General features: G+C 66.4%; 1 protein-coding gene across 1 annotated transcript in view; it reads right to left on the reverse strand.

The window, feature by feature from the left end:
• Positions 1–11,474, reverse strand: part of SND1 (staphylococcal nuclease and tudor domain containing 1) — a 77,963-nt gene extending 66,489 nt beyond the window's left edge. Inside the window, exons 1-6 of the mRNA XM_054294080.1 lie at positions 11,393–11,474; positions 7,642–7,791; positions 5,671–5,791; positions 2,038–2,116; positions 666–826; positions 473–564 (exon numbers count right to left, since the gene is read on the reverse strand). Of these exons, the coding sequence (XP_054150055.1) occupies positions 473–564; positions 666–826; positions 2,038–2,116; positions 5,671–5,791; positions 7,642–7,791; positions 11,393–11,467 (678 nt within the window). The 5' untranslated portion in view covers positions 11,468–11,474. The remainder of the gene's footprint in view (positions 1–472; positions 565–665; positions 827–2,037; positions 2,117–5,670; positions 5,792–7,641; positions 7,792–11,392) is intronic.
• Positions 11,475–13,859: the final 2,385 nt, after the last annotated feature.

The raw sequence follows: 13,859 nt of genomic DNA on the forward strand, positions 1-13,859 counted from the left end.
GGATCCCGTGAACTCCCAGTGCAATCCTGACCAGGGTGTCTGACAGCCCCACCCAAGCCACCCAGGATGACACCTCAGGGTGGTCCCAGCCTGGTACTGCAGGTGCAGCAGGTGACAAGGATGTCCCTCCATCCCTCCCTGCTGCAGCCTGGGACCCAGAGAGCGGCAGGAGCCACGGAGGTCGGACAGGGAAGGAATGGGGCAGAGGGAATCTGACAGTGGGAGTTGGGCACGGGGAATGGGGTACAGGGAATGGGGCAGTGGGAATGGGGCAGCGGGAATCGGGCAGCGGGAATTGGGTAGAGGGAACTGGGCAGTGGGAATGGGGCACGGGGAATGGGGCTCGGGGAATCTGACAGTGGGAGTTGGGCACAGGGAATGGGGCACGGGGAATGGGGCAGCGGGAATGGGGCACGGGGAATGGGGCACGGGGAATGGGGCACGGGGAATGGGGCACGGGGAATGGGCTCACCTTGATCCCCGAGAGCATGACGGTGACCAGGTAGAAGTCGGGCAGGAGCAGGGCCCTCACCACGCTGCCGTCCCGCACGTGCTCGATGATGGCTGCAGTGACAGCGGAGCTCAGCCCGCTGGGCTGGGGACACGGGGACGGGGACAGGGGACACAGGGGGACATGGGGACACGGGGACACAGGGCCACCTCACCATTGACGGGTTTCTGGTGCAGGGAGTCCACGAAGTGCCGGGGGTTCTCCAGGGTGTACTTGAGGTCGCGCACGGTGTGCGAGCCCGTGCCCTCGCTCCACATGCCCTTCTTGGCGCTGCGGGCCTGCTCCTCCAGCTCGGCCAGCCGGCTCTGCTCGGGGCTGTGGGCACGGGGGTCAGCCCCGCGGCCTCGGGGGCTCAGGGCCATCCCCCCTGAGCCCACCCAGCCCCTCCCACCGCCCATCCCGGGGGAATGCAGCGGGAAGCGCCTCCTGCTCCTGCTGCCGTGGATGGGGAGGAGAGCCCGGGAACCCCTCCCGAGGCTGCTCCGGGCACATGGGGGAAAGGCAGCGGCGTGCCCGGCTCCCAGCAGGGCAGAGCCAGTCTGGGAGAGCAGGGAAGGCACATTCCATGGGAACCCAGCGATCAGCCCGGCCCTGCACGCACAGGGAGCCACTGAGGGGTCACCAAAGTGGGCACAATCTCCTCCCAGCCCTGGCACAACAAACTCAGGGATATTGAACAGAGCAGCTGGGGCTGCCCCTGCATCCCTGGCAGTGCCCAGGGCCAGGCTGGGCACTGGGGCTGGGCACACACTGGCACAGTGGGAGGTGTCCCTGCCATGGCAGGGGGGGCACTGCAGGGGCTCTGAGGTCCCTTCCCACCCAACCCATTCCATGACTCCATCACCCCACAAAGGAGGCTGACCCTGCCCTCATGTCCTGCCCCTCTGGAATGGATCCTGCCCCCACAGCTGCAGCCCTGCACAGCCCCAGGGTGTGAGGATGTGAGCCAGGAGAACCCTCGGCTCTGCTGGCACAGGGATCACCCAGCCAGGTCCAGCACCAGCCATGTCCCAGCACCTCCTCTGCAGTGGGAATGAAGGGGATTCAACCCCACCCCAGCAGTGACTTTGGAGGCTCCCAGAGAGTCCCTGCTCCACAGCCCATGGACACAGCTCCAGTGCCTCTGCATCCAGGGAAGGAGGCAGCCCCTGCCAGCCCCTGCCCAGCCCCAAAGCCCTCGGGACACCCCAGGGATGCCTGTTGGATGTGGGCACCTCAGGAGCTGAGGAGCAGGGCCTGGCCCTGCAGCTGAGGGACCCAGGGGCTCCGTGCCTGAGCACCAGCCCAGGATCAGGATCGGGATGGGATCAGGATTGGGATCAGGATCAGGATCGGGATGGGATCAGGATGGGATCAGGATCAGGATGGGATGGGATCAGGATCGGGATCAGGATTGGGATGGGATCAGGACGGGATGGAGATCAGTCAGGATCGGGATGGGATGGGATGGGATGGGATGAGGATCGGAATCAGGATCAGGATCAGGACAGGATCAGGATCAGGATCAGGACGGGATCAGCACGTACTTGTTGGCTCGGATGCCCTCCCGCCGGGACGCCAGTCCTTCTGCCACCAGGGACTCAGCAATGTTCTCACCATTGGTGTCTGAGAGGGGAGAGCAGCAGGTGAGAGGAGGCAGAGGGACACGGGAATGGGGCAGCATTCCCAGTGATCCAGGTAAGCAGTGCTGGAACAACCCCAGAGCTCCCCTGGCGACACAGCCTGGGCTCCCTGGGCAGCTGTGCCAGGGCTGCACAGCCCTTCCCACGGGCAATTTCCCCAAAATCCCCCCTGAGCTGCCCTGGCCCAGCCTGAGGCCGCTCCCTCTGCTCCTGTCCCTGTTCCCTGGAGCACAGCCCGAGCCCCCGGCTGTGCCCTCCTGGCAGGGACTTGTGCAGAGCCACAAGGGCCCCTGAGCCTCCTTTGCTCCAGGCTCAGCCCCTGCCCAGCTCCCCCAGCCCTGCTGGGGCTCCATTCCCTGCCCAGCTCCCCCAGCCCTGCTGGTTCTCCATTCCCTGCCCAGCTCCCCCAGCCCCTCCTGGTTCTCCATTCCCTGCCCAGCTCCCTCAGCCCCTCCTGGTTCTCCAGACCCTTCCCAGCTCCCCCAGCCCTGCTGGTTCTCCATTCCCTGCCCAGCTCCCTCAGCCCCTCCTGGTTCTCCATTCCCTGCCCAGCTCCCTCAGCCCCTCCTGGTTCTCCATTCCCTGCCCAGCTCCCCCAGCCCTGCTGGGGCTCCATTCCCTGCCCAGCTCCCTCAGCCCTGCTGGTTCTCCATTCCCTGCCCAGCTCCCTCAGCCCCTCCTGGTTCTCCATTCCCTGCCCAGCTCCCCCAGCCCTGCTGGGGCTCCATTCCCTGCCCAGCTCCCTCAGCCCTGCTGGGGCTCCATTCCCTGCCCAGCCCCATGCCCTGGGCACTGCAGCCCCTCCAGGGCTCTCCTGAGCTGCCCCCAGGATCGCAGGGGGTCCCTGGGCAGGGCCAGCACAGGGGACGGTCCCTGCCCTGGGCCGTGCCCACCCTGGGGCTGTGCCCATCGCCCTCCTGCCCCCCTGCCCCCCCTGGGCTCGTGCCCAGCCGCTGGCACAGCACCCCCAGGGCCTTTCCCAGCTTTCCAGCCCCCTGTCCCAGCCTGGGGATGAGCCCAGGGCAGCACCTGGCACCTGGCCTGGCTGTCCCCATCCCCCTGCAGAGCTCCCTGCTCTCCATCCTCCCCAGGCAGGAGCTGCTGCAGGGGATCTGTCACAGCATTCCCACATTAACGGCGCTCAAGCCCTGACAAACTCCATCAGGAAACATTTTCTGCCTCATTTCTCCCGCCCGCGCCGCTGCAGGCGGGGCTGGAGCAGGGACGGGGACGGCTCCAGAGGGGCCCAGCACCCCAACCCTCCCCAGCCCCACTCCTGCCCTGGCATGGCCCTGCCTGCAGGGCGGCTCAGGGGAGAGCAGAGCAGCAGCTCCCCAAAACCAGGGTGCAAATCAAACATTGCATTCCATGGTCCTGGATCTGGGGGTCCTTCCCTGCCAAAACGTTTGTGATTCCAATCCCCCCCTCTGCAGCAGGGGATCCCCACCCCAACGGGCCCCCCAGTCCCACCAGGAGCTCAGGATGCACCGTGGCATGGCCTGAGCGGGAAGGGACACGCACAGGGATCTGCAGCCCTGCACCCTCGGGTCCCAGAGCCATCCTGGGCCCCCTCCCTCGGCAGAGCCCCCTGCCCCGTCCTGCCAGCCTCGGGATCTGCCTGGGATGTCAGCAAGGCTGGCTGGATGAGCCCATCCCTGCTCCTGCTCTGGGAAAGGCTCCGAGTGCCACGGGAATGTCCTGAGTGCCACGGGAGTGCCAGGAAAGGCTCTGAGAGCCACAGAAATGTCCTGAGTGCCACGGGAATGTCCTGAGTGCCATGGGAGTGCCAGGAAAGGCTGCGAGTGCCATGGGAATGTCCTGAGTGCCACGGGAATGCCAGAAAAGGCTCTGAATGCCACAGAAATGTCCTGAGTGCCACGGGAATGTCCTGAGTGCCATGGGAGTGCCAGGAAAGGCCCTGAGTGCCATGGGAGTGCCAGGAAAGTCTCTGAGTGCCATGGGAATGCCAGGAAAAGCTCTGAATGCCACAGAAATGCCACGGAAATGCCTGGAAAGGCTCTGAGTGCCATGGGAATGGCAGGAAAGGTCCTGAGTGCCATGGAAAGGGTCTGAGTGCCACGGGAATGCTCTGAGTGCCATGGGAATGCCAGGAAAGGCTGTGAGTGCCATGGGAATGCCAGGAAAAGCTCTGAATGCCACAGAAATGCCACGGAAATGCCTGGAAAGGCTCTGAGTGCCATGGGAATGCCAGGAAAGGCTGCGAGTGCCATGGAAAGGCTCTGAGTCCCATGGGAATGTCCTGAGTGCCATGGGAATGCCAGGAAAGGCTGTGAGTGCCACAAGAATGCTCTGAGTGCCACAGGGAGCACACCTGGAGCAGCTGCTCCCCTTTTCCAGCCCATTCCCACATGGAAAACAGCAGAGTCCGCAGAGATGTGGGGCTGCGGGCACCCAACCTCCCCAGTCCCCATCTCCCCCAAAACTCAGCAGCCCCTTCCCCGTGCCCGGCCCTTCCCTCCTTCCCACGGGACTGGTATCCCAAATATCCCACATCCCCCTGGTATCCCAAATACCCCAGGGCAGGGCTGTCCCAGCTGCACAGGGAGCATCACAGGCAGGGAGAGCCCCAAAACCCACCCGGAATGCTCGGGGTGAATTCATTTTGGGATCTCAGCCCCAGACAGGCAAGAGATTTGTGACAACAGAAAGGATGGGGAAGGGGAAGCTGTGGGAATTCACCCAGAGCTGCCCCTTGCGCCCACGAGCTCCAGCTCAGCTGGGATCAGCACTGGGCATTTCCCTCTCTCCCAACACTGGGAATCCATGGAGGAGTGGGAATGCATCCTGCTGCTGCCAGAGTGCACCCCAACACCTCCACTGCCCACCGCATCCCCCCAAAAGGGATTTCCAGCAGGATCTGTGTTTAGGGCACTCCAGGCTGAGCCCAGGAACGCTCCTGGAGCAGGGAGAGCAGGGCTGGAGCTTGGAAACCCGGGGGGCAGGTACCCCTCACTGCCCTCCCAGGGCTGGGGGCCATGGAAAATCATGGGAAAGTGATGGGAAAGCAGGCAGGCATCCTCCTGCTGATGGCACAGCCCAACACAGCCCAAACATCCCCTTGTGCTCCTCCCAGAGCCACATTTTCCCAGGAAAAACACCCTGACCCACCTTTACCCAGGTAACCCATCCTGACCCACCTTTTCCCAGGAAAAACACCCTGGAACCACATTTTCCCAGGAAAAACACCCTGGAACCACATTTTCCCAGGTAAAACACCCAGACCCACCTTTACCCAGGTAACCCATCGAGCCTCCCTTTTTCCCAGGTAAGCCATCCATCCTCACCTTTTCCCAGGTAAAACCATCCAGAGCCACTTTTTCCCAGACAAGCCATCCTGACCCACCTTTACTCAGGTAATTCACCCTGACCCACCTTTTCCCAGGTACCCCATGCATCCTCCCCTGTTCTCAGGTACCCCACACTGAGGCTCCCCTGTTCCCAGGTCCCTATCCATCTCCCCTGTTCCCACGTACCCCACCCACCCTCCCCGTTTCCCAGGTGCCCATCCATTCTCACCTTTGCCCAGGTAGACCATGCCGTACTCGCGGCCCTGCGGGGTCTTGTACTCCACGGTGAAGCACACCTCCTTCCCGATCAGCTTCTTCCGCAGGAACTCCCGCGCGGGGAAGCCCCAGGGCTGCCGAGGGAGGGACGGAGGCACCGTGAGCCGGGGGGGGGCCCGGGCAGGGCAGGGGGAGCAGCCCCCGGAGCCCCCAGACTGTGCTAGGAACCGGCTCCTGGGGAGCGACTCCCACCGAGGGGTCCCCAAAGGGCTCCCATGGGGGCACCGAGAGGGCCGAGGGGCAGGAAGGCAGCGGGGTCTGCAGCTCCGGCGGCCCCGCCGGGTGCTGGGGCACGGCAGGCTCGGGAGCGCGCTCCCGCTCCCGGTGCGCGCTCCCGGTGCGCGCTCCCGCTCCGGGCCCGGCGGGTGGGCGGGAGCGCGGCCGGAGGTGGGAACATGACGCGCTCATAAACAATTAGCGGGGCTGACAGGCGTCACTTTGGCAGAGAGTGACATTTAGAGGCTGTTGGGAAGACAAAACTCCCCAGGGAGAGCGATTATCTGCCAGCGCTGCTCCCGCCGCCCCCGGCCCGCGGGAGGGGGGCCGGGCCCGCCGCCACCGGCACCGGCACCGGGGGCACCGAGCGGCTGCGGGACCGCCCCGGGGGCCAGAGCACCGACTGTGTGCCCCAAAACGGCCACAGCGTGAGCCCCAGAGCATCCCCGAGGCCCAAAGCACCCCCTGTGTGCCCCAAAACGGCCACAGCGTGAGCCCCAGAGCATCCCCGAGGCCCAAAGCACCCCCTGTGTGCCCCAAAACGGCCACAGCGTGAGCCCCAGAGCATCCCCGAGGCCCAAAGCACCCCCTGTGTGCCCCAAAACGGCCACAGCGTGAGCCCCAGAGCATCCCCGAGGCCCAAAGCACCCCCTGTGTGCCCCAAAACGGCCACAGCGTGAGCCCCAGAGCATCCCCGAGGCCCAAAGCACCCCCTGTGTGCCCCAAAACGGCCACAGCGTGAGCCCCAGAGCATCCCCGAGGCCCAAAGCACCCCCTGTGTGCCCCAAAACGGCCACAGCGTGAGCCCCAGAGCATCCCCGAGGCCCAAAGCACCCCCTGTGTGCCCCAAAACGGCCACAGCGTGTGCCCCAGAGCATCCCCGAGGCCCAAAGCACCCCCTGTGTGCCCCAAAACGGCCACAGCGTGAGCCCCAGAGCATCCCCGAGGCCCAAAGCACCGACTGTGTGCCCCAAACCAGCCATAGCGTATGTCCCAAACCATCCCAAGTCCCAAAACAGCCACAGCGTGTACCCCAGAGCATCCCTGAGTCCCAAACCACCCCCTGTGTGCCCTAAAACAGACACTCCATGTGCCCCAGAGCACCCTCCGTGCCCCAAAACAGCCACAGCGTGTGCCCCAGAGCATCCCCCGAGGCCCAAAGCACCCCCAGTGTGCCCCAAACCACCCTCCGTGTGCCCCAAAACAGCCAAAGTGTGTGCCCCAGAGCATCCCCCGAGGCCCAAAGCACCCCTTGTGCCCCAAAACAGCCAAAGTGTGTGCCCCAGAGCATCCCCCGAGGCCCAAAGCACCCCTTGTGCCCCAAACCAACCACCCCATGCACCCAAAACCACCCCCGTGTGCGCCAAACCGTGCCCTGGGTACCCCAAGCCACCCCTTCATGTGCCCCAAACAATCCCATGTGCCCCAAACCAATCCAAGAGTCCCAAGCCATCCCCCATATGCCCCAAGCCATCCCCCAGACCATCCCGTGTTGCCCCAAACCATTCCCCGCGTCCCAAACCGCCCCCCATGCCCCAACACAGCCACCCCATGTGTCCCAAACCACCCTCCTGTGCCCCCCACAACACTGTTCCCAAGTGCAGAGGGGCAAAGAAGATCCCCCCAAGCCCCTCCGTGTGTCCCTGCCAGGCTCCCTGCCCCATTCCCGACCCTATCCCCATCCCTGTCCCCATGGGTGTCCCCTCACCTCGTCGGGGGTGTCCCGGCTGTCGGGCTGGCTGGCGTTGGCACGCCGTGCCAGGCTGCCCGCGCGGATGTTGCTGAGGTTGATCTGCCGCTCCGGGGGCGGCCCACCACGGGGCTGGCCCCGCACGATGATGGCACAGCCCGACAGCACCTGCGGGGACAACGGGGACACCGGGGTCAGTGGGGGTCAGAGGGGACAGCGGGGGACAGCGGAGACAGCAGAGGCTCAAAGGGACAGCGGGGGACAGCAGGGTCACTGGAGGACAGAGGGGGTCAGCGGGGCTCAGAGGGGACAGAGGGGTCAGTGGGGACAGCAGGGCACAGCGGCCAGCCCCGGGCACGGCAGGGAGCTGTGATGGGAAGGTGACACTGCACAGTCACGCACAATTCCAGGGACACAATTCCAGGGACACAATTCCAGGGACATGTCCTGCCCTGGCAGGGCTCAGGAACTCAGCATCACTGAGTGCCACGGGCCTGGAGAGCCAGGAGCTGCCCCAGCTGGAGATGGGGGTACAATCCACGTGCTGGGCTGATCCCCAGCAGGGCAGGGGGGTCCTGCCCCCGTGAGACCCCACCTGCAGGGCTGCCCCAGCCCTGGGACACAGCAGCAGCACCTGGAGCTGCTGCAGAGATTCCAGAGGAACCCATGGAGCTGCTGCAGGGCTGGAGCCCCTCAGCTCCCAGGGAGCCAGGCTGGGAGAGCTGGGGGTGCTCACCTGGAGAGGAGAGGGATCCAGGGAGAGCTGAGAGCCCCTGGCAGGGCCTGCAGGGGCTCCAGCAGAGCTGCAGAGGGACTGGGGACAAGGCCTGCAGGGACAGCACCCAGGGAATGGCTCCCACTGCCAGAGGGCAGCCATGGGTGGCATCTTGGCAATGAGCAATTCCTGCCTGGGCTGGCATTGCCAGAGCAGCTGGGGCTGCCCCTGATCCCTGCAATGCCCAAGGCCAGGCTGGGCACTGGGGCTGGAGCAGCCTGGGGCAGTGGGAGGTGTCCCTGCCATGGCAGGGGGGGCACTAGAGGGGACTTGGGGTCCCTCAGAGCTCAGCACACGGGGTCACCTCCATGCACACAGAACCCCAAGGAGGATTTGGAAAATCGGGATGTTACAGCGGGTGGATGAGCCCAGCTGGGCCATGTCCCACCACAGCTCTGGTGCTGCGAGCTCCGGGCTGGGCAGTGCCAGCCAATCCCCTGTGCCAGGGTTCCCTCACACCCCCAGGCACATTCCCCAGGTCCTGCAGCAGGGCTGGGCTCTGGGCCAGCAGCCAGGCTGTGCTGGGATCTCCCTGTTCCCAAGGATCTCCCTGTCCCCTCTCCCAGCTCTCTGACCCAGCCTGGGGTCAGTCCCAGTGCCTGCCCGGGCTCCCCACACCCGAAATCCCCACGGATGCTCGCAGGGATCCCAAACCCCTCCAGCTGTGCCCCATCCCCAGAGGGAGCCCAGCAAAGGCTCTGTGCTCCGTGCCCAAGGCTTAGAGGTTCCATGGCTGTAATTAACCTTAATCTTTAATTGACAGGGCACGGGGAGGCTGGAGCTGCTCTGCTCAACGCCCAGCACGAGCCCTGCGTCCCGGGGTGGGCTCCTTGGTGGAGCTGCTCCGTGTCCCAGGGTCAGAGCAGGGCTCTGGGGGACATTCCATCCCAGCTCCTGACCCCTGCCCATGGAGTGGCCACACGCCCATGTGCCTGTGGGGATCCCCCAGCAGATGGGGAACTGCTCCAGGGACGGCAATGGGATCGGGACCCTGTCCCTGCAGCCAGGTGCCACTGTCCCACCCTGCCAGCAAAAGCCACCCCACAGCCCATCTGTCCCACTGAGGGCTCCATCAGCGAAATTTGGGCTTAAACCAGGCTTAATCCAGCCTGGAAACAGCACAGGCACACGGGTGCACAGACCCAACTTGTGCTGCCAATGCGGATCCAGGGCACCAGAGGAGATTTTGGTACCAAAATCCCACGGGCACATCCAGAATCCAGGGCTGCCCCTGTGGGGCACAAAGGGTTAAAAATCCTGACAGGAATGGGAGGAAAGTTCCTGCTCCCCATCCCCATCCTGCTGCCAAACCCCTGCTCTCAAGCCCCATAGACTCGCTGTGATTGCAGTGAGCTGCGCCGTGATTGCAACAGGAAGGTGCAAAAAACCCCAAAAACCTCAAAGCTGTGACGGGGCCACAGCAGAGCACGAGGCTGGCACCACAGAGAGCCAGGGACCCTCTCTGCCCTCTGCCAGAGGGATTTTGGGCTTGCTGTCCTGGAAAGGGAGCACAGAGCACACCCCGGGCTATGGGGCACAGGCACAGCTGCCTCCCAGCCAGCAGACCCCGAAATCCTCCCCAAAACCCTGCTGTGGATCCCCGTCCCCACAGATGGATCGGGCACAAGCAGCCAGGGGAGGGTTTCCTGAGCACCCCAAAACCTGCAGGGTGGGCAGGAGCCAGGGCAGGGTGGCAGCAGCAGATCGCCCTGTCACCAGTGACACACGGCACGGGGATGGTGCCAGAGCAGATCTGCAGTGTCCCCAAAGCCCCAGTGTCCCCAGACCCCCGGTGTCTGACCACAGACCCCCAGTTATGACCCCCAGACTCAGTGTCCATCCCCAGAGCCCCGGTGCCCATCCCAAACCTGTGGGACCCATCCCTAGATCCCTGCCATGCGTCCCCAGCCTGCAGGGTCCATCCCGCGGTGTCCCCAGCCCTGTCCCCCGCACGGCTCGGGCTGCAGTGACACCGGGAGCAGGTCTCACTGCGGGGGGAGCCGGGGGTGAAGGGGTCAGCAGAGACCCCCGGAGCCACCCGGACTCGGGCACGGCAATCGGGGGGCTCGGGGGCACGGCAGGGAACGGGCTGGGGCGGGACAGGGCCGGGAGGGGACACGGGGACATAGAACAGAGGCACGGGACAGTGGACACGGGATGGGAACACGGGACAGGGGACACAGAATAGGGACACGGGACAGGACCAGGAGGGGACACGGGACGGGGATACGGGACGGGAACACAGGATGGGGACATGGGACGGGAACACGGGACGGGAACACAGGACGGGGACACGGGACGGGGACACGGCGCCCGGCACTGAAGCCGACCTTCGCTCCCGCGGCCCCGCTGCCGGCACACGTGGGGCCGTGGCGCGGGGGACCGGGACCCTTCCCGGGGACCCCGGAGCGGTCGGGGGACCCCAAACCAGCGCTGTCCCGCGGGGACCCGACCGGGGCCCGGGGATCCCGCCCCGCCCCGCCCCGGGGATGCCCCGGGAGCGGCGGCGAGCGGAGCACGTGCAGCACCCCCGGGACGGCCCCGCCGCCGGCGGCACCGCGAGGCCGCCGCTGCTCCGCCGCCCTCAGGGCTCCGGGGCTCCGGCACCGGCAGCGGAGCGGGAGCAGCGGCTCCGGGACCCGAAACTCTTCCTGCCCAGCCCAGCAGCCGGGACGGCACCGGGAGCGCGCAGTGCCCGGTGCCGGGGCGTGGGGGACCGGGCTGCGGGGGGATCCCAGGGTGCAGCGAGAGGCGCCGGGCAGCGGGCGGTAACGGATCAGCAACTGCCGCCCTACGGGGCCCGGGAGCACCGGACGGGCTGCACCGGGCACGGGGAGCCGGGCACCGGGCGGGGAGCGGACAGGTTCCCGGTTACCGGGAGGGGAGGCGGGCAGCGGAGCGGAGCCCCGGAGGAGCCTGCGGGAGATGGGGGTCCCCGGTCGGTGAGCGGCGAGGCGCGGGGTCGGTGCGGGGAGAGGCGGGCACAGCCCTTACCATCTTGACGATGCCGCGCTGGACGACGGGCGGCGGCGCGGAACCGCCCTGGCCGGGGTTGGCCGCGGAGGCCATGGCGGGGCCGGGCGGGCGGAGAGGCCGGGTCGGGCCGGGCCGGGCACGGGCGGCGGGAGCGCGGCGGGGCCCGGGGCGAGCGCGGAAGGGACCGCGGGGCGGGGCCTGAGCCGGGCAGGGGGGCGCGGCCTCGGCGCGGCTCCGCCCCCCCCGCGCGGCCGGCGGCCAACGGGCGGCCGCTCCCGCCGCGCGCACCGCCCCGCCCCGCCGCGCCTCGGCCAATGGCGGCGCGCTGCCGGTGACGTCGCGCCCCGCGCGGCCACGCCCCAAGCCCGGCGCGCGGCAGGGGGGGCGGGACTTCCGGGGCGCGCGGCGCCAGGGACACGTCGGCAAAGGCCGCCCGCGCGCACACGTGGCCTCGCGCCGCCACGGGGGCGGGGTCAACGCGGGGCACGCCCCCTCCGTCACAGAGGGGCGGGGCTCGGTGGGGACATGCCTCTTTTCGTCAGCGGCGCGCGCCCAACCCCGGGGCCGGACCGAGGTGGGTCTGGGGTCCCGGGGGTCGTCGCAAGGGCGACCCCCGGGACCCCAGACCCACCTCGGTCCGGCCCCGGGGTTGGGGAGACCTCCGGACCCACCTCGGTCTGGTCCCGACGTTGGGAGGGACCCCAGACCCTCCCGTCCGTGGGTGACCCCGATTCCCGCAGCCCCGAGCGGGGGAACCCTCCCACCGTGTCCCATGTCACCGGCTGGGGTCCCCCGGACCAGCCCCCGCCCCTCGGGATGCTCCCGGTGCCGCTCCCGGTGTCACCTGTGCGGGCCCGAGCGGAGCCGTGTCACTCGTGGGTGGCCGGGGACGTTGCGGTGGCCACGGAGGGAATCCAGGGCACGGGAACGGGAACGGAGCGTGCCCGGTGCCGCGCACCGGGATGGGAGAGGGCCCGTGTGCGGCGGGTGAAGCCCCCGAGTGTGGGGGACGATTGGAGCGCACCTGGGGGCGATCGAGGCACACCTGGGGTCAATCAGCGCACACCAGGGGGATCGATGGGGGCGCACCTGAGGGCAATTGGAGCGCACCTGGGAGCGATTGGGGCGCACCTGGGGTCAATCAGCGCACACCTGGGGCGCTATCGGGGCGCACCTGGGGGGGGCAATTGGAGCACACCTGGGGTCAATCAGCGCACACCTGGGGTTGATCGGGACGCACCTGGGGGCGATCGGAGCGCACCTGGGGGTGATCAGAGCGCACCTGGGAGGATCGGAACGCACGGAGTGGGGCCGGGGAAGGGATTGGAGCACACCTGGGGTCAATCAGTGCACACCTGGGGGCGATCGGGGCTCACCTGCCGGCGATCGGAGCCCACGGGAATCCGCCCCGCCGGCGTCTCCCGCTGGGCACTGCACGTTTTCCCACCCTATGATGTTTTTCCCCGCGTTCCCGATGTTCTCCCGTCCCTGCTCACTCCCGGTTCGTCCCCATGCGCCGGTCCCGGTGCAGCCCCCGCCCCATTCCCGGAGGTCCCCCTCCCGCATTTTGCTGCACCGGCTGTGCCAGGGTGTCCCGGTCCATGAGGAATCCTCATCCCACCCTCTCCCTACCTGCCACAACATTCCACCGCTTCTGACCTCCCTGCTCCAGCCCTTTGATGATAATTTATTTATTTATTGCTTTTCTCCCCATTTTCAAGGCAGGAAATCTCTGCCCAAAAACCTGGAAAAGCAGCTCCATTATCCTGATCCGTGGAATTTCTGGGCCTGCCACATCACTGTCCCATCCTGCACCTGCATTCCACCAGAGATGATGGGCAGCACACCTACAAGCCCCCAAATTGCCTCTTTTAGCCCGAATCCTGTAATAATCATCATTTTGATGGAAAAGAAAGTGAAATTGTAGGTGGGAACGTGGGGATAAACTCCGTTTTCTTGGTCGGCTGAGTCATCCGGGCTTTTAACTTCCACCCGTGCTTTCTGCCGGGGAAAACAATGGGATTTTCCAGGCGTCCTGGTGCTCGGTGAGGAGCAGGGTGACCTTCTGCAGGGAGAAAGCCCAGAATGGTGCAAAACGGCCTTGGAGGGACAGAGGGAGGGAAATCAGGGAATCCTGGGATGGTTTGGGTGGGAAGGGACCCCAGAGCCCCTGCAGTGCCACCCCTGCCATGGCAGGGACACCTCCCACTGCCCCAGGCTGCTCCAGCCCCAGTGCCCAGCCTGGCCTTGGGCACTGCCAGGGATGGGGATGCTGAGTGGATGCCCTGGGAGCTGCTCCCCATCCCTCTGCCCTCCCAGACATCCCCAGAGCTGGCTCTGAGCTAGGATGAGGAGAGGGAACGCCAGGAACTGGGTGTGGAGCACTGGAACGGCCAGGTCTCCTCTGGGCAGGGATGGGAATTCCCAAATCCGGTTATCCCAAATCTGGTTATGCCAGCACCCATCCCTGTGTGCAGCCTGGGGG

This window comes from Melozone crissalis, unplaced genomic scaffold, assembly GCF_028551555.1.
Source record: "Melozone crissalis strain CALT ecotype California unplaced genomic scaffold, PUWL_Pcris_2 ptg000208l_1, whole genome shotgun sequence".
NCBI lineage: Eukaryota > Metazoa > Chordata > Aves > Passeriformes > Passerellidae > Melozone > Melozone crissalis.